Here is an 18,568-nt window from a genome sequence, read left to right on the forward strand (position 1 = left end):
AGCGGACAGGCGGCACAAACGGGAAATGAAAAGAAAGGAGAGCCAGGGAAAGGGCTTAAGCTGTGCAATTCACACTAAAGCAAAAGCCGGAGCTCCTGGCAAAGAGATACACTAGCTAGAGACAGTACAGGCACAAGAGGCATTTGGAACAAACGGAACCCTGAAGGCAGCAGAGGGATGCACAGTAACCAAACCTCAACCAATTTCTCTCCCAAGAGCAGGAAGCCTTCGAGTCAGGGAGAAGGGGGCAGAGACAGGCTGAGGGACAACAGAATGCAATGCAACCCACCACTGCGTGTTTGTACTTCGTGAGGTGGAAATGCTTCATCCTAGGTCTCTCCAGCCATGCTCAAACCCTGTTTACTGGCCACGATGACCACAATCGGCTACTGATTCCTTCCCCTCATAATTTTGCATTCTCCAGTAACAAGAACACGTGTCTCATGCCAAAACAATCTAAGAGGATAAAAGCAGAGAGAGAAATTTTAAAAATAGAACAATAAACACATACTTACATATCTTGCTGTTTCCTGCTGCCTTAATTGTTACTGCTCTCAATGCTTCAGGGAACTGCCCTGGCTCAAGCCTGCCCCAGGGGAACAGCTGCCAGAGAACAGAGCTACCCCTCTCTTTAGGATCACCTGTTCAGCATCATTTTTGCACATGATTGTCATGGCAGTATCTGCCATGATCAACGTGTCATCTGTGCAGGAAAGTTTACAATTCTACTGATACATATATAAATACAAAATGTACATACATACACATACTAGAGTTATCATCTACACTGAAAAAGAAAACAGTAGGATAGCCTGTGTTGATGAAAATTCAGGATTATGAACTAGGATGTATCAAGGAGGAAGGAACCATACTGCAGGGCAGCACTAGAAGTATACCAAGACTTTTGACATATTAACATTTGAAGTGAAAAAAAAAAATTCCAACGGAAGGGATTTTGCCAGACTTTGTGTAGTCTTCAGTTTGGTAGCCCAAAAAATTGCTACAGATGTTGTTTGCTCACTGAGATTCAGGACAGTTCCAAGATCACTTGCACAAAATTTGCACAGGTCTGTAAGAAATCCCCTATATTAATTATGATCAAAAATGCAGCTAATTTCTAAGTTCCCAGAGTGCTGGGAAGAGTGCAAGGTGCTAATCTCGGCCCATCTTTGTTTTGATTGAGTTGGCAAAACATGGATGTGCGATGAAGATCCAGCCACAGAAACTCTCTTTGCAGTAAATCAGGTTTGCCAAGAGCTGCCTGAACAAGGAGCAAGGTCAGAGCCCAGAGGAAAGAACAAAACTGGAAAACTCTGTGAGTCTTGGCTCTTCTTCTGGCATTCAAAGAGGAAGGCTCAGTTTCCCCTTACAATTTATTTCCGTAGCAGAGATTGTAGCAAAATGCCAGAAAGGTGACAGTTATATAAAATGTAGGGTGAAAAAAAAAAATCAAATTTCTACCACAATCAAGAGAAGTCTTTCCCTTCCCATTCACTCCTGCTTTGAAACACCTTCCAGTACATGAAGGTAAAGTAAGTAAAGTCTCCAGGGGTCAAACAGGAAAAATATGCAATTATATTGTCAATTCATCTGATGCCCAAAGACAGATGCAAAGGAGCCCATATGTACATATTAACTGAAAGGGACTTTCCTCCTGCATGCCACAGATTGGTACTGATGTAATAGCTTGCAGTGTTTGAGAAAGAGGTAATAACTCATGATTCATCTTGCACAGGAATTTGTGATTTAGCAGCTTTTCTTCCCAAATCCTCCCTGTTCCATGACCAGCACTCTGGCAAGAGTCAGATGACAGCACACTGGAGTTATGATGTGCTCTGGGTATAATAACTGTGTTGGCCAAACCTAAAACCATGGGCAAATTATAAAGTGTCTCTTATACAGACAGAAAATGGAGGAATGCAAAATTAATTGGACCTGCTGTCTCAGTCCCAGTGAATATGGGAGGACAGGCAGCAGGCAGACACATACAACCCAGGAACATTGGCCAGGCAAGAAGCAGAAAGGGCAAGGAGGGTGCACAGCCACCATCCAAGGAAGTGCAGAGCCTGTGGGCTTGGCATGAAAGATTTGAGTCTGTCACATGGAGAACAAGTACCACTTTCTGGTATCCACTGGATGAACAGCAGTATGTACTTCATTAAAGCCATTAATGAGAGAAAAGAGATTCCATCCTTAAGGGGCAACCACAGAAAAGTCATCAGCTAGTTATAGTCCTGGACAGTTGTAAACTGCACAAAATAGTAAACCAGACATGAATCCCCAGGATCTTTTGAGTAGCACCAGGATCAGAACTGCCAGGCCTGGCACAGCCTAGGCTCTTTCCTGCTAAGCTGTCACTGTGAGATGAAAAACTGTCTTGTATACTGTGAGCAAACCTGAGAGAGGCCCTGGAAACTTCTCCCCTAAGATCATTCTAGTCGGGAGGATCAAAGGCAGCTTGCTGCTGCAGGATCAGTTAAAAATCTGGATAGAAAAGAACTTTTCTGTGTTTTGGACTTTACATGGAGAATAAGCATTGCTTCCTCTGCCATGAAGGGACACAGCTCCCCTGTACACTGTGGCAGGATATTTACCACCCCTCCCCTCTTCTCTACCACAGAGAATTGGTGCATAAAGAGAGAACCTGGGCTGAAAGGCCCAGCAAGGATTCATCTCTGGCATCAAAAGGGCTCAGACCCCAGCTAAGAATCAACATCTTAGTCAGGAGAGCAGATGTGGGAAGAGATAAAAGAAATATTCTTGATGGAGAAACACTGTTTTACAAACTATAAAAGACGCAAAAGTTATCACAGAGGCAGAGGCCTCTTACACACACCCTGACAAGAATTCCAGACCCCTCCCCGGAGTTTGGACGCAGATTCCGTGGTTATTTTCCTAGGAATTGAGAGGAAGAATCTCAATGTGTGCCCAGCAACAATTGGATGGTAAGATACATTGAAGCCTAAGTTATATTATTTCTTCACTAGCTGTAAAATTAATAGGTAGCTTTAACCCCACACTGTACATATCTACTGGTAGTCTCTTTTTGTCCTTATTCCTGTGTAGTATTAGTTTCAAGTCTTACGTCTGTTAGTTTTGTGTCTATTAAATAAATAATTAATTATATAATAGACTGAATCAGCCATTATTAAAGAACTTGTGAATGAGAGTGAGTTTTGGGATGCTGGCTGCCTCAATAAAGCTACTGCCTGCTGCCAGAGGCCCTAGGCCAAAGGCAAGGACTTATCTAAATCCCTACATCCATTTATAACACACAGCCAAAATAAAGAGAAAGCCAGCAGGGCAGGATCAGAACACACTAACTTATAGAGAAAATCCAGTGTTTTCCTCTGTAATGAGCATTTCCCTTCCTCAAATTACTGATGCACCCTACCTGAAACTCAGCTTTAGGATGTTGTGTTACCAGATCACATGTGTGACCTCCTCTGAAATAAAATGACCCCTAGATCACCACATGGAAAACCTGACTATTTTTACCAGGAGTAGAATTGTTGCAAGCAAAACGCATATTGGCTGGGTTTATGCTGCCCCTTTGTTCAAAGAGAGCAGCTCCACATTCTCATGGAGCAAAACTCATTCCAAGGTGGAGCGGTGACTTGCCAACAGTACTTTTACTATCAGCCCTTCATACAACTCCTAAGTACAAAAGATAAACCAAGGTCCTTGAGGACTTCTTCCACTAATGGTGTTTCAGGCCAGGGACCCAAGGTAGCGAGCATATGTACAAGGTTTCTCCAAAGCAGGTGCCCATATAACATTCCCACAATACGGATCTCACAAGCAAATTTGCTTCTCTCCACAGCCCCCTCTGGGTCACAGGCACAAAGATTTGAAACACCAGTATTGGGTTGAAATGCTTCCCTCCAGCATTTTCAAGCTGTACTGAACAGCTCCCACCAGTGTGGAAGAAACATCTCCTCTTTGGTGGGTGTGGCAAAACAATAGAGATAGTGCTAAAGGCACTGCCTCCAATATATTGCAGCTGTTAATTACCAAAGAGTGGGAACAGCCTTGCCCTCACAGCTGGGTGTGATAAAAGAGTGAGTCAGTGGAGAGGCAGTTGGAGTCTGCTGGCTGTGCTGTGAGGATGAAGGGACAGGAGGTTGTGGAAGGGACAGTTAAGGTAAGCCGCTGTGCTAGGGACAGGAAACAGTGAGCCAGAACTGCAGAATGAAGAGAGAAGAAGGAGAGAAAGAGCCAGAGCTCTGCAGAGCTGCCCATAGGATTGCTACATAGAAATGATATGAAAGACTTCCAGATAACATGGTGCTGATACTTGAAGCTCCCTGAGGTTTATAATGAAGCACTCTGAGTGCAGTGGCCATCTCGACTAGGACAGGTAGGGACATATTTCCCAACATGGGAATCCCAAACAAGTTTGCCCACCTGTAGTTAAGCATCCCCCACCCCCAAGCAGAGATTACTTCTGTGTAAGTATAAGAGACAGTCTGAAGATCCCTCATCTGCCTCATGACCATCGTCAAGGACAAAGATTGAAGCCCCTCAAGGACTGAGACTAAGACCCTTAAAATTCTCACACAGGCATGCTGGCCTGACTGAAGTAGGATGTTTGCCAAGTGTTGCCTGCAGGTGTATTTGCTGGACCAAGACTGGTTTCCCATGGGAACCAGTGCTGAAACAATGGGTCCTGCTCACTGCTGGGATGGGCCTGTCCTCTTGGGAACTGGCATGTCTGTACTTGTTTGCAGTGGACTTTCTCTATTGTCCTGGATCTGTTCCCTCGACCAAGAGCCCACCTAAAAAAAAAGAACAAAGAAGTTCCATGCTTTTGGAGGTGTAGTAGCAGGTAGGAGATTTGTCTTTACACTGTGTTCAGCTTTGTCTTTGGTTTTGTATTATTTTCTTTCCTTATTACAACCTTTTTGCTTTTTCAAGACCCACTCGATCACACTGTCATGATAATTGATTTTAGCCACTTCTCTGCAAGGGCTGGACCCTCAGAGGCATTGGGTAAACCCATAACCACCTAAGCAAAACAGCATGCCGAGCCCTAGCAGGCTTCTTCCAGCCCCCAGGAGAGTTCATGACTTTAGACTGGTAGGGATCAATCATTCTGGGATTTAAACAAGGTAACAACCAGACTCACTATAAAATATAATCCTTACAGGCTCATTTGTTTTCAGGCAGGCCACAGTAAGGCTATGGCAAGAAGGAACATCCTCCAAAAGAGGATCCTGTGCCATGGGTTTTGGTAGCTGCATATATTAACATGTTCAGAGTAGCATTATAGAACAGGGGATGTTATTCATGCTTTTGGCTTATCAGTGCTATACACAAGAATTACATGAAGTTAGGTGTGCCAGCTACTTAGAGAAAAGCCATTTAAAGGCTGCTGAGGGTGGAGGTGTAGGGCAGCAATGGAGAAGGTATCAGAGGGGCTGAAATACTCCACACATGCTGCACTGCCAAGAGGCTGATCATGCTAATTGGTCACAGACAAAATACCCAAGTGTGTACACATCCTTGTTAGGTGAGAGCTGCTCCTGCACCTACATTTACTCTTTGTAAAGTGGATGTTTCTGCTGATATTTCTCTTCCTGACTCTCACCAAATCCAGCGAGTCAATGCAATCAAGCTTTATTGGGACAGTGATAAAACTAAAGCTAATTCATACCCTAAAACCAATAAAGATACTACTGAGATCTACAGCAGTATCTTACACTGTTACATGTGTGATAATAAAGACAGCACAAGCCAAAATAAACCTCAGAAAATTTTGAATTCAAGATCCTGCAGTTGTTTTTAACTGGCAGACAGCAGAATACTATTTTTCTGTGCTGCAAAACTTCAACAGACTGTCGGTTTCCATTGACCTAGAAAAGTATCTTGAGAATTGCAAGTTTAGCTCTGTTTTTCAAAGGAATGAGGATAACTTGCTGTTATCTCCAGATTCAGTTTCAGAACAAATTCTGGGGTTTGTTCAGAGACCTTTTTTACCTTAAAAAAATTAAAGGGTTCAACTAGATTTGCTGACATTTCACCTATAAGGAAGTAAGAGGTGAGTCATGGAAGAAAAGCAATCCATTAGCGTCCCACACTATCTGCAGGAGAAAAACAGCCTATGCTTTAGCTGCAATTTATAATCCCATCTCCTTTCGCAGCTTAGAGTGGCACAGGCTTTCCTGAAAACACAAAGAAATGGGGACAGGAAGGGAATGTCCTCATAGGACATTGTGCTTCAGGGAGCAAAACAGCCATGATCCTGTTTTCTTCACTTTCTGAGGCAGTGAACATAAAAACCTGCCTTTGTCAGACTGTTCATTTCCCATGTGCAAAAGTTGCTCCCAGCTCCTATGGCTCATTACAGGATTGATTTCTTGCATCTAATTCTTCTCGTGCCACATTCACCTGTGTCAGCACCCATCAGAGGCATCAGTGAGAGCAAACCACTGTATTTCAGGAAATCTTCCCAGCCCATATCACGTGGGACAAATCCTGCAGGAATGGAGATGGCCAGGACTCAGCTCACCTCCTGCATGCAGGTTTGGAGCTGCCTAACAGCAGGCAAAGAGTGACAGTAACTCTGAAGCTGCATGGTTTGCACAACTCATGTGTATGTTTTCTCTCTCCCATCCCTCTAAACTCTTCCAGGTCAGGGCTGATCACCCTTCACCACCCCTAACTCCCTTCAGCCCAGCTATGAGGTTTGTGTGGTCTTCCACATCCATCCACAGTCACATAAGACCAAACACTGCCAACAGGAGATTTTGTTGAGAAAACATTTATGCTGAATCATTAACAAAATATTAATAGTATTTAAAAGGTTTTAAAGTGACCAGAGCTTAATATGATTTTGAGATCTCAAGCTCAAAAACACAGCCAGTTCACATGTGTTCATGCATGTAGAAGGCTCAGATGCTGTCCCACATCACTGGGCAATGCTTCTAAGGCAGTGCCCAAGACCACAGGCAAGATGATGCTTCCCAAAACTGGATGTTGGAGGGGTTTCCTTCCATCCCTGATATAAAAAAAAATTATACTCTGCAGGTCCCTTGATAACGACTGCACAATTATTTCAATGCTGCTGCTATCTCTTGTCATCAAGCTAATGGATGACAGACACATGAAATCAATTTAAAAAAATAAACTAAAGGGGATGCACTTACCAGTTTAAGTCAGTAAAGGTGATTCTAGGGCAAAAACTTCATTACTTAGAATTCAACACATCAAGGGATATTGTGTTTTTTTGATGTCAAATGAAAAAGTCTTCATCTATAAACACTTTGATTTAGCCAGCCTTAGGGAAGTCCCTAAACTTCTGCAGTAAGTAGGTAATGAATTATTTATGATCATCGTTCTTACTTGAGGTGCTGGGATTTCATGCAATTATTCTTTTAGCATGCTAAAAATGTGGACTTTCCTGATACTTGAACTTCTTCCCAGATATTCCCTAGGGATAGCTAAGCCTGAACACAGAAGGAAGGGCCCATGGACCTGCCTTCTGGCTGGTCAGTTGGATGCAAATCATTGTTCAAACAATGGTCTGTCCGTCCCCCTGCAAACACGCATCTTTTCTTCAGGAAAAGGAATAAGGAAATCTGGAAAGACACAGAATTCAGAGTTTACACAAAAAGGAATTGTCACATCAGATTCAGAGGCCACGGAGGTTTGCATTTGTCTGCTCAGTGGAGAGCTTCAACTTGATGTTTCTAGGTGGCCATCTGGTTTCCACAGGAGCTGTCCTGGTTCTCATTGCAGCACACTGACACCAACTAAACTCTGCTGACAAAGAGCCCTCCACCCCAAAAACCCGTCCAACCACTTCCATTCCCCAGGTGCAAGTGGGTGAAAGGCACCTGTGTGGTCCATCAAGGCTTTCTTCCTACCTCCAGAGATAGAGGATGAAACCTGGAGGCTGACCTCGGCCTCTTGGCCGGTAAGCTCAAGAGCAGTGGAGGGAGAGCAGGCAGCAGAACAGTGGGAGATGACACCCTAATTACATCAGAAGCTGAGGAGGTATGAACCCAGGCACAAACCTCATGGACAGGTGTTAAAAGACCTTTTCATCAAGACATCAGCCCAGCAATTCCTGCCTCCTTGTGGGTGTCTGTTTTTGCAGCTCTTGCCTCATATTCTCCCTCAATCCTTTGTTTTTTGTTCAATACAATAGAAGGTTTGGAGTTGAGGCCTGCCCTAAGGTTTCCATACTACAAGGCACTGTCCCTATTTGTACTACAAAAAAAAACCCCAAGAAATAATTAATAGTTATTACTTAGAAAAGATCTAATCTGAACTTGAAACCAGTGATTTAGCAAGAAACAACCCACAGCCTGGAATTATCTAGCATGCCTAGTCCAACAGCTTGATTTTTAAATAAAAAAAATAATTATAACTCTTGAGCAGCTGAACAACCTAAAATATCAGCCTATGGTGGCATTTCCAGATCACAGAAAAAATCAACACCTTGAAGACCACTTTCACACACACCACCCCAGCCTGAGCAGTGAAGGGGGACAAAGAGGCACAGATGGTTCCCCTCCCCCACCACTGGCATGACAGGAGATCCCTATTCAAAAGCATGTCCCACTAGCATGAAAGGCAGCCTGAGTCAGAGGAATGGACTCATCGCACTTGCAGCTGGGTGACATTGCCCTTTTAGCTAGTCCACATGGACAGGAGGAAGGACACGGGCTTCACAAGAAGCAAGCAGCTTCCAAGGAGGAAAGGAATGACAGCTTCTTGTAAACAACTTCAACAGACAAGCAAATAACCAGGAAAAACAAACCCATAGACTTCCCACCTCACTCTAAAAAGCTGACAAAATCTTACTTCTCCTTTTTGCCTAAGCCTCATGCTGTAAGAGGACAAGCTTTAGTTCTTTGCTCCCTTGAAAGGGAAGCAAACAGCTCTGCATTGCAGAGCATGAACACAGATGATCTCACATGAAGCTGAGCCTCTTGTCCCAAGGTGGTGGGTCTTGTCTTTTGGACAACTCTATTTGCCCTGATATCTAGTTAGCACTGGCAGAGCTTTCCCCAGAACAGCACTCGATATCCCTGTGGTGAGAATGCAGTGGGGGCCAAAGGGGAGCAGAGACAGAAGCAGTCATGAATCATGTCCTCTGTTCCGCTTCTCACATGACAAGCTTCAAAACCCTGGTTTTAAAATCAAAGGTTTTACCATGTGATAAAAGTCAAGACAAATAAGGTTTGACAAGACCCTCTTTTAAAGGTCAAAATTTGATTTGTGAGCCACTGGCTGGGGAAGCAGTGATGCTCCTCCAGAAGCAGGACCAGGACCCACAATTCCTGCTGCAACTCAGACCTGAGGCGATGAGGTCAGTCAGGGTCCACAGAAAGCACTGCCAGTGGACTGCCAATTCAAATGAGAATTTTTCCTCTAAATGCAATAAGGGTTTTTCAGATCCAGGTGCCAACTCACATAAAAAGCACAAACTGGTGTCCTCCAAGAGTGCCAGCACCCACTTCTCTCTGGAGAGTGTCGGCCCTGGAAACAAGACCTTCTTCCCACCAGAAGCTGGCATCATCACATCACACAGCAACAGCAACTCTGGGAGGCAGAGATTACCAGCCCTGCAGGACCAGCTGACTCCCCAGTCCAACACCAAACACTTCCAACCCTCACAGCTCCTGTAAGCTCGCACACAAATACACTTCTTCAGTGAAATAAATGGAGCCAAGTCTTACTGATATAGCCAAGATGAAAGCCTCAATTTAAAATTTCATCTCAGGAAGAAACACAATGCACATGCATTTTAATTTGAAAATCTCTGCACACAGATCTCTGTTAGAATCTGTGGCTTGAAAAATTTTGGTTATGGCAGTGGCCATGTAGAATGTTAGCATCTGTGAAATCTAATTTTCTTGCAGACCATCTAATGCTACAGTTGCATACTAAGGCTGCTTGTACTTCCCTCCTTATAAAACCCTTCTGGAATTTGTCCTTCTTCCAATACCCAGGCTGACAGCTCACACACTGAATACATAATCCTGTCTAGAAATGACAAAGTTTAAATTGTTCATGAGGGAGTAAATCTGGGACGCTTTTATAAACTCTCTTTGGTTTTATGTACATCTGAAATACAAAAGGAACAGAAAAAAAAGGAGGCTGCTTCTGTTCCAGAACCAGAGCCCTTCTCAACAGAGAGGTTCAGCTGTTTTGCACGTTTCAACCATTGACAGATGTAAATACCCACTTTACACCACGGGATTTGACCTTCCCCATGGGCGTAAATATGCCCAAGGCCTTGCAAGGGATCTTCTTAGGTCAGCTAGTGACCATAATATAGTCTGCTTCTGTCAAAGCCTTCCCTAGTTTACAGGCTTCCCCCTGCATGGAAGTTAATCTTCTCTTGCAAGGAGGAGGACTCTTCACATTGTTTTCCCATCATCACGGACAGAGCCCATTTTTCTCCAAGGACAAGCAATATGTATTCCTCCCTGCTCTTCAGTGTCTTGCTCCCTCTGTACTTCACACAGAGCAACAATCACAGGAAAATCAATTTCCATGAACTTTCTCGTTTATTGGTTTCATATTTCTTTCAATACAAATCTCTCCTCCTTTGTTTTTTTGTGGATTAGGTTTGTTGTTTTTTCTAATAAGAGTTCACCTGATTGGATGCTGAAAATACTCAAAGAAAAGACAAACGTGGAATTGTGAGAAGTGATGCAGAAGCACATGCAGAGCAGGATGCTCCTAGTTCAAAGCTGGCAGTTCTTCCTTTTGCAATAAGAAGCTCATCATCTAGATAAAAACAAGGAGAAAAAGTCTAGCCTCCTTCTCCTGATTAAAAGCGTTCAAAAACCATACAGTAGGGAAAAAAAAAAATCACAGATTTGATGAGTAAAATTGCAAAGTAACAGCAGGTGATCACCTGTGCAACACTCTGAAATGCTCACAGCCCAGCACTAGAAAGCAGGAGTACAATGACCTGGCAGACACTGTGACCCTGCAGGGAAGTTGGGAACCAATCTGTGTCTGTCTGCTCTGGGCAAGTGCCTCTTCAAAGGCTGGGAAGAAAATGCCGCATCTTCTTTCCAGTCTGCCCCCTCACCTTGCCCTGCCTCCAAAGCAAAGAGAGCCGCAGCCACGTTGCTCAAGAGTGGACATGGGCTCTCAGACATGTCCTTACTGCCTACTCACTTCTGACCAAAGCAGCCTTCAGGTTGTTGAACTCTGAAACAAGTTTAATATTTCCAGCCCAGTGAAGCCATCCATGCAAGCACCAGTGTGACTCCACTCATGACACAGGAGCGTTAAGACCACACCACCAACGCTGCTCATACATGGGTGTCCAGGCCACAAAGACAAATTTTATCTGGCATCAAAAGCTTAATTATTTTTAATTGGAGTAAAAGTGAGAATAACACGTCTTCACAGCCAAGACTAAAGATCATTACTGTAGCTCTACTTTAATCATTCTGGACCATGAAAGATCGTAGAACTTCTGGCTAAAATTTCAAGTGTTTCACTACAGTAATTAGAAATTGTTATAATTCCCCTGACTGTGTAAAGGGGAAAAGAATAAAACTTCATCTCAAAGCAGAAGCAGCTCTGACATGACATCACCCCTTCTGTGTGAGAGCCCAGAAAAAAATGCTTCGTTCTTTCACTTTCTTGCATGTGTCAAGAAACGCAGCCTCAGCTACAAAGCACTACCAGCTGCTTATTCTCCAAAATAAATCTTTATTTTTAGCCTAAGCACTTACTCAGGATCTGTGTTATTGCAATTAAGCTCTCATGCCCATTGAAAGCTTTGTCAAACCTGCAGCAGATGACAAATAACACTGCAGGCTCCAGCGCAAGGGACAGTCCATACAACAGTCTGTACAATGTTCAGGAACAATGAGAGCAACTCTGCCAAGGGTCAGGAACACCAAGTTAAAAGCTGGATTTTATGCAGAGGGAAACAACAATTGCAGCAAACAATTGCCAAAACTCAGTTTCCAGCAAGCCCAGGGAGGTTGTAGTATCTCCCTCTCTGGAGACATTCAAAACCCACCTGGACACATTCCTGTGTCACCTGCTCCAGTTGGCCCTGCCGTGGCAGGGCATTGGACTGGATGATCTCCAGAGGTCCCTTCCAACCCAAACTAGTCTGTGATTGACAATGTACAACCAACTGCGGAGCTGGAAGTCAATGATCTTTAAAATCCCTCCCAATTCAAGCTATTCTATGATTCTGTGTTCCACAACCATAATTGTCTCCATGGCAGTGTGGAAGGTTTGACAGTACCTGAGCTGCCACAGTGATCCTACACGGCACCAGCCTTGGCACATGCTGCTCCATCCCTGAACCAATGCACAGGGGATCCTGGCAGAGAAGCAACACGATTAGAAACAAGGAGTTTTCCAGCAAGCTGGTAAACTGAATTAACTGAGAATGGGGTTGACGAGAGCAGAGGCAGCCTAGGAGAAGGCTGGACAGCACAGCCGGGTGTAGGATGTGTGATCAGGCTGGAGGAGTGCCCATGAGCTGTGAGACCCACACCCTGAGCCCTGGCATGCCCTGGTCTGCAAGGAAAGGCAGCTCCTACCTCACTCTGCAACACAAAATTCCAGTCCTGAACCTAGGTCAGTGCTACAACACAAACAGGACACAATGATTTGGGCAAACAGAGAGTGCTCAGATTTCACTCCCTCACAGAAACCAGTCTTCTTTGCAGCTGGGGAGGTGACACACCACTCCTGTGCCTGCCTGGTCAGGACTACCTGTACTCTGCTGCTAGGCACTTGCTCATGCTGCAGGAGAATTTTAAGTTGTTGCTAGGCTGCACAAAGCAGTCTCTTATTTTTATCACATGCCTGTTTATTCTTGTAGAAAAAGATACAGCAAACAGCAATCCAAGGCATCCTCAAAATGCTTGTTATACTCTTTGCTTGGCTCCATTTTCTCACCCGGCAGTCCAAAGCTTCTTGGCCATCAGCATACACACATTTGCACCCAGACAGACCTTCCCTTGCTCCTCCAGAGGTACAATGTGAAATCATGATCAGAGACTCAAAATCCACATTACAAACAATTTTTTCAGTTATTCCAAATAAATTTAAGGCAATTTTGGAAAGGATATTAATAATAATTTCAAAGATGTTTCCTAATGCCTTAATACAGCTGATTTTTAACAGCCAGCAGGCTAAACCATCCCACTTCATCAGGAAACATTTCATTGCGACTTAGAATGTATTTTTGCACCCCTGACATTTACCAATGTAGCATTTTAAAGCTGCCATTCCCCTGCCCAGCATTTAATGTTAACACTTTCATTAGCAAGGAATGCAGCCTGGGCTGGTGCAGACATGAGACAAGATCAGTCGTGGTGCCCAGTGTAGCTGAGAGCTGAAGCAGCCCTGCTGCTCCTGGACGTGGGTCCCATAGCAGGAGCAAACCACCACAGCCAGCCCCTGTCCTGCCAGGAGCAGAGCACATCAGCTTTCCTGGCAGGCCAAATGTCACCCACAGCTCAGCATCCTCCAGGACAATCACTCCCTCTGTGCTCCTGGCACTACTGTGCTACAGCCTGAAATCTTCATCCAGAGCTGGAATAACTCCAACATTCCCATTACAAAATTCCAGGTTCTATCATAATCATAGCAACATAGAGCTATTTATCCCACAGAAAGGAACCTTATTATTTGCTAGATTTGGCACTTGTCCCTTCCTGACACTAAGTGAACCTTTTGCACCTAAGCAAGCTTTCCGAAGTGAATATTTTACAGCTGCACATAAAGCTTTGAAAAGCATATTTTCTGGAGTGACTGTCTGACTCCAGAGACCCTAAGCTCCATTTTAATCCCCATATTTTTCTGCCACTCATACACCACTTAAGCATCAGCACACAGCTGGAGACAAAAGACCAACCTTATGTTGATGGGCACTTTGCCATTCAATAGGAAGGTCGGCACTTGAGTGGACAGTTTTGCTGCAGCAGTATTCACCTGGCATAAGATATTAGCACATTTCTTGCTTCACCAGTAGCTGGAGGCAGCTACTCTTGTGCTGTCACCTGAACAGTGCTAGGTGCATGTTTTCACTTGTCTAGCACCAGCACCCACAGCCCTTGAGTACATGACTTTGCTGGGCACCTGCTGGTGTCGTGGCCTCCCAAGATCTCCACCATGGCCATGCAGAGCTAGGTCTGAGCCACACCTAATGCCACTGTTTCAACAAGTAACTCTCTCTGTGTGGTGCACAAGCTGCCCCATTCAGCAGCACAGCCCAATTCTCCCCTCTTGCTGCTTGACAGCCTCAGCATCTATTCCCAGAACGGCACTCGGCTTGAAATGACTCTTAATAACCCAAACAGGAGCTAAAAGGGAACTACAGAAGAGTAAAATCAGCAGGAATATCAGCTGAAGTTGGCCGTTTCTAATTGACTCAAATTAATTTCACATCATCTGTACCTTCTGGTGCTCTGGCTGGGCCCCAACTTGTTTCTTAGAGGCATTCTAAGAAGTATTTGTTGGTGGAGCTTTCTCCTCCCCTACAACTAAGTCTCCTTTAACAGCAATACTGAGCCACAAGGATTTCAGTACAAAATCCTGCAAAAAGACATCGAACAAAAATAAGCACTAAATAATAACTGGGAATTATTTTTTCTTTTAGAGAAGTCAAGGCATCAATATCCCATATCTATGAAATCTGAGGGAAAAAAAACCCAAACCTGAAACTCAAGAGGAACTCAGAAGAAAACAAATGCTCCTAATAGTGCAAAGCAGCAATAGCAGCCCAAGTCTCCCCCATGAGCATCTTCTCAGCAGCTCTCTGTGAGGGGCTGTGCTGTTCTCCAACCTATTGCTCACCTGGACCCTAACTGCACTAAGGAAGGCCAAGCTTACCTTTACAATGGTGACTCCTGTTGGCCACTCTCTCTCCCTGCTAACACTAATCATTAGCAGTGTTTTTTCCCTGCTGTGATTGGGGCAGCATTAATTTGCCTCCCAAACCGCTGTCACTAATTGGTCTCAGTGCCCTTATTAAACCAAAACTGGGTGACAAATTGTTTGCACTCCTCCTGGACATTGGAAACAGTCTCAAGCACACTCTCAGTGAGCAGATGCTTTCTGCCTTGAATAAACACACATTTTGACTTTACATCAGCTCTACAGAGCTGGTAGGATGCAACAGAAAGTCAGTAAAAGACACACAGGATGACTGCAACTGCAGAGCAGCAAATTAGATCCTGCTGCTTCACACATCATCAACAAATTCAGCTGCTAGAAATTTAATGGACAAAACACAGATGAGCAGATGCAGGGAAGACTGTTTCCTGCAACAAGAGCCAAAGGTATTTGGGAAAGTTACAGCTGAACTAGAGGGAATGCTCACAAAGTCACCAGCAATGCTGCTTTAATATCAGTGCATTACTAGCATGTCAGGAGTTAGCCTGGCAGGCTGCAAGCTGTGTTGAGGCTGTAGTGAAATATAATGCTAGAAATTACTGTAAAGTCATAGAATAATTACTTTTCCTGTAAGATTTTGAGATGCATACTAGCAAGATACCTGCAATAAAAAAATGGTATGAGTGAGCAGCCTAGGAGAAGGCTCCTGCACCCACAGCAGTAAGAAGACGTCATGCCACACAAGCAAATGAAGCAAGACACTGCAGACAGGAAACTCATGAGCAGCAACCTGGAGCTATGCCACTGTGGGGTTTTAAAATCTAGTAGTTAATAAGGTCTTTGCTCTGTAACTAAACAGCTTCTGTAAATAGCTTATTAAGGGCTTATTGATACACAAGATGTCCTCCTTTCATGAGGCCATCCTGCCAGGCTGCAGAAGAGCCTCAGCTTCACAGGATGGACAGATCAAGGAGCCATCAAAGGGACCTGGTGTTGCCCTAACACACGTACACACTCTCCTGTTAATGCTTGTTTCACTGGAGTGTTCTGCAAAGCCCACGCCCACACTTACTTACAGCCTGATTTACTGCTAATCAGAAATTCAATGGCATCTGAAGGAGCAGCAGAAGCACATTAAAATAAAGGGGGTTGTCACCATTTTCAGACAGATGCCAAAAGGCCCATTTGTAACATTTACGTGCGTTTCTCAGCAGTTACCCGTTCGCTGATGCAGAGTCTTCAGCATCCTGGTCCCACAGCTATCCCGAGGCCCAAAAGTACAAAAGCCCCTATGAAACAGTTCTTCATGAAATGCTTATTTTAATTTTTAGAAGCCATGTTTTCCCTCATAAGCCTCCACTAAGCAGCCCCTGCACTGTACAAGCCACATGCACCCTCCTTCCCATGACATTTGCACGGGCACAGCGCTCACACCCCAGCAGCAAGAGGTGTACTCCATCCTCGGACTCCAGTTAGGGCCACAGCTGGTGCTCAGACCTTCTGCACTTCCCGGTACCACCAACCTGGCTGTAGGTGCTGCCACTGCAGGCAGCTGCCATGGCTTCTCCTAGCCCCCCGGACAGTAGGGGTGTGCTGGGGGTTGTCATGGTGTGTTAATGGATGGAGGATAATCACCCCTCACTATCCTCTCAGTGTGGGGGTACCGCACACATGGAGCCCCTTGTCTGAACAAGCAGCACAGAGATGGCCGTAGGAGTGCCACTAACTTACACCAACCATGCCTGCAGGCCGGGAGATTCCAGCCTACCTGTAATCATGTTTACTCCAGGGAGGAGAATCCCCCTCAGCATCTCCCAGGAATTTTCCTATCTTCCTCTCCCAGTTCTGCAGGAGTGAAGAACCCGCCAGATTTTCAGGCCCTGGAGATGGCACTCTGGGGATCCATACCCAGCCCTCTTCCTCTGGCTGAGCCTGCTGAGCTCTCACTTTGCCCCTGACCCGCAGGGCTGGTGCTGCCCAAACCTGACATCACAGGAGATGTCTCCTGCCTCCCTGCATCCACGGGATTCCTATGCCACAGTGTCCCAGACTGCTCCCGCCCGCCGAAAACACTGCGGGGGCAGTCACGGCCACAGAAATCGCACACTCGTTTCCCCAGCGCGGCCAGCGGCTCCCAGAGAGGACACGCGAGGAACCATGAGGGGCTGGGGCTGAGCTGCCCAAAGCAGGGAGCAGGTGTTCCGAGCACCCGGACTGTGCTCTACCACCGCGCCGGCACAAACCGGGCCTGGGACAGCCAGGAAAGGCCCGCTGCTGCGAGGGGCCAGGGCAGAGCCGCCCAGCCCCGGGACCCCCGGCAGAGCCGCCCGCGCCCGCCCCGGCCCACCTGCAGCCGCTGGAGGTAGGAGGCCGGCGCGTAGCCCGTCTCGCCAGAGCCGGCGCGGGTGACGAGCCACCAGTGCTGGTTGCTGCGCTCCAGGAGCAGAAAGGTCTCTCCGGCAGTGAAGGGCAGCGAGTTGGGCTCGGCCGAGCGGAAGCTGTACAGGGCCCGGTACATGGCGGCGGCACCGGCACCAACAGCACCGGCACCTCCGCCCACCCGGACCGGACTGGCCCCGCCCCCGCCAGCCCCGCCCCTCGCGTCCCGCCCCCGCCAGCCCCGCCCCTCACGTCCCGCCCCCACGGCCCCGCCGCGCCCCGCCCCCCGCGCGGTACCGCCCCCTGGCGGCGCGGCGGAGCCGCTCCCCGGCCCTTGCCGGCAGGGGGCGCCAGCGGCTCGCGCAGAGTCTCTGAGGCGGCAAGACGGCGCCGACCACCGGCTCTTGGAGCGGGACTGACCCCGGGACTGCCCCCGGGACTGACCCCCGGGACTGACCCCGGGACCGACCCCGGAACTGACCCCCGGGACTGACCCCGGGACTGCCCCCGGGACTGACCCCGGGACTGACCCCCGAGACTGACCCCGGGACTGACCCCTGGGACTGACCCCGGGACTGCCCCCGGGACTGAGCCCCGGGACTGACCCCGGGACTGACCCCGGGACTGACCCCGGGACTGACCCCCGGGAGTGGCACCCGGGACTGACCCCCGAGACTGACCCCGGGACTGACCCCGGGACTGACCCCGGGACTGACCCCGGGACTGACCCCTGGGACTGACCCCCGAGACTGACCCCGGGACTGACCCCGGGACTGACCCCGGGACTGACCCCTGGGACTGACCCCGGGACTGACCCCGGGACTGACCCCGGGACTGACCCCCGGACTGACCCCGGGACTGACCCCCGGGACTGACCCCGGGACTGACCCCCTGGACTGACCCCGAGACTGACCCCGGGACTGACCCCGGGACTGACCCCCGGGAGTGGCACCCGGGACTGACCCCTGGGACTGACCCCCGAGACTGACCCCCGGGACTGACCCCGGGACTGACCCCGGGACTGACCCCCGGGAGTGGCACCCGGGACTGACCCCTGGGACTGACCCCCGAGACTGACCCCCGGGACTGACCCCCGAGACTGACCCCCGGGACTGACCCCCGGGCACTGGCACCGGCCCTGGGACTGATCTCCGGGACTGAGCCCCTGCACCGACCCCCATGAGGCCGTTTGCAGGATCCATTAAGCACGGACGCTTCACCGGCACCGGCCCATTTGTGTCCCTCGTCAATCCCATGGTTGCCTGGGTCACCGCCAGCCTCTGGGGTCACTGCTCCCGCCTACCGCCCATCGCCCACCCGCGCCTGGTCCGTGTGTGCCCGGCAGCCC

At 47.5% G+C, this 18,568-nt stretch overlaps 1 protein-coding gene across 1 annotated transcript in view; it reads right to left on the bottom strand.

The window, feature by feature from the left end:
- Positions 1 to 17,413, bottom strand: part of NCKIPSD (NCK interacting protein with SH3 domain) — a 61,618-nt gene extending 44,205 nt beyond the window's left edge. Inside the window, exon 1 of the mRNA XM_066326712.1 lies at positions 17,189 to 17,413. Coding sequence (XP_066182809.1) covers positions 17,189 to 17,359 — 171 coding nt within the window. The 5' untranslated portion in view covers positions 17,360 to 17,413. The remainder of the gene's footprint in view (positions 1 to 17,188) is intronic.
- Between the last annotated feature and the right edge of the window lie 1,155 nt (positions 17,414 to 18,568).

The sequence above is a fragment of the Sylvia atricapilla genome, chromosome 11, assembly GCF_009819655.1.
Source record: "Sylvia atricapilla isolate bSylAtr1 chromosome 11, bSylAtr1.pri, whole genome shotgun sequence".
Classification (NCBI taxonomy): Eukaryota; Metazoa; Chordata; class Aves; order Passeriformes; family Sylviidae; genus Sylvia; species Sylvia atricapilla.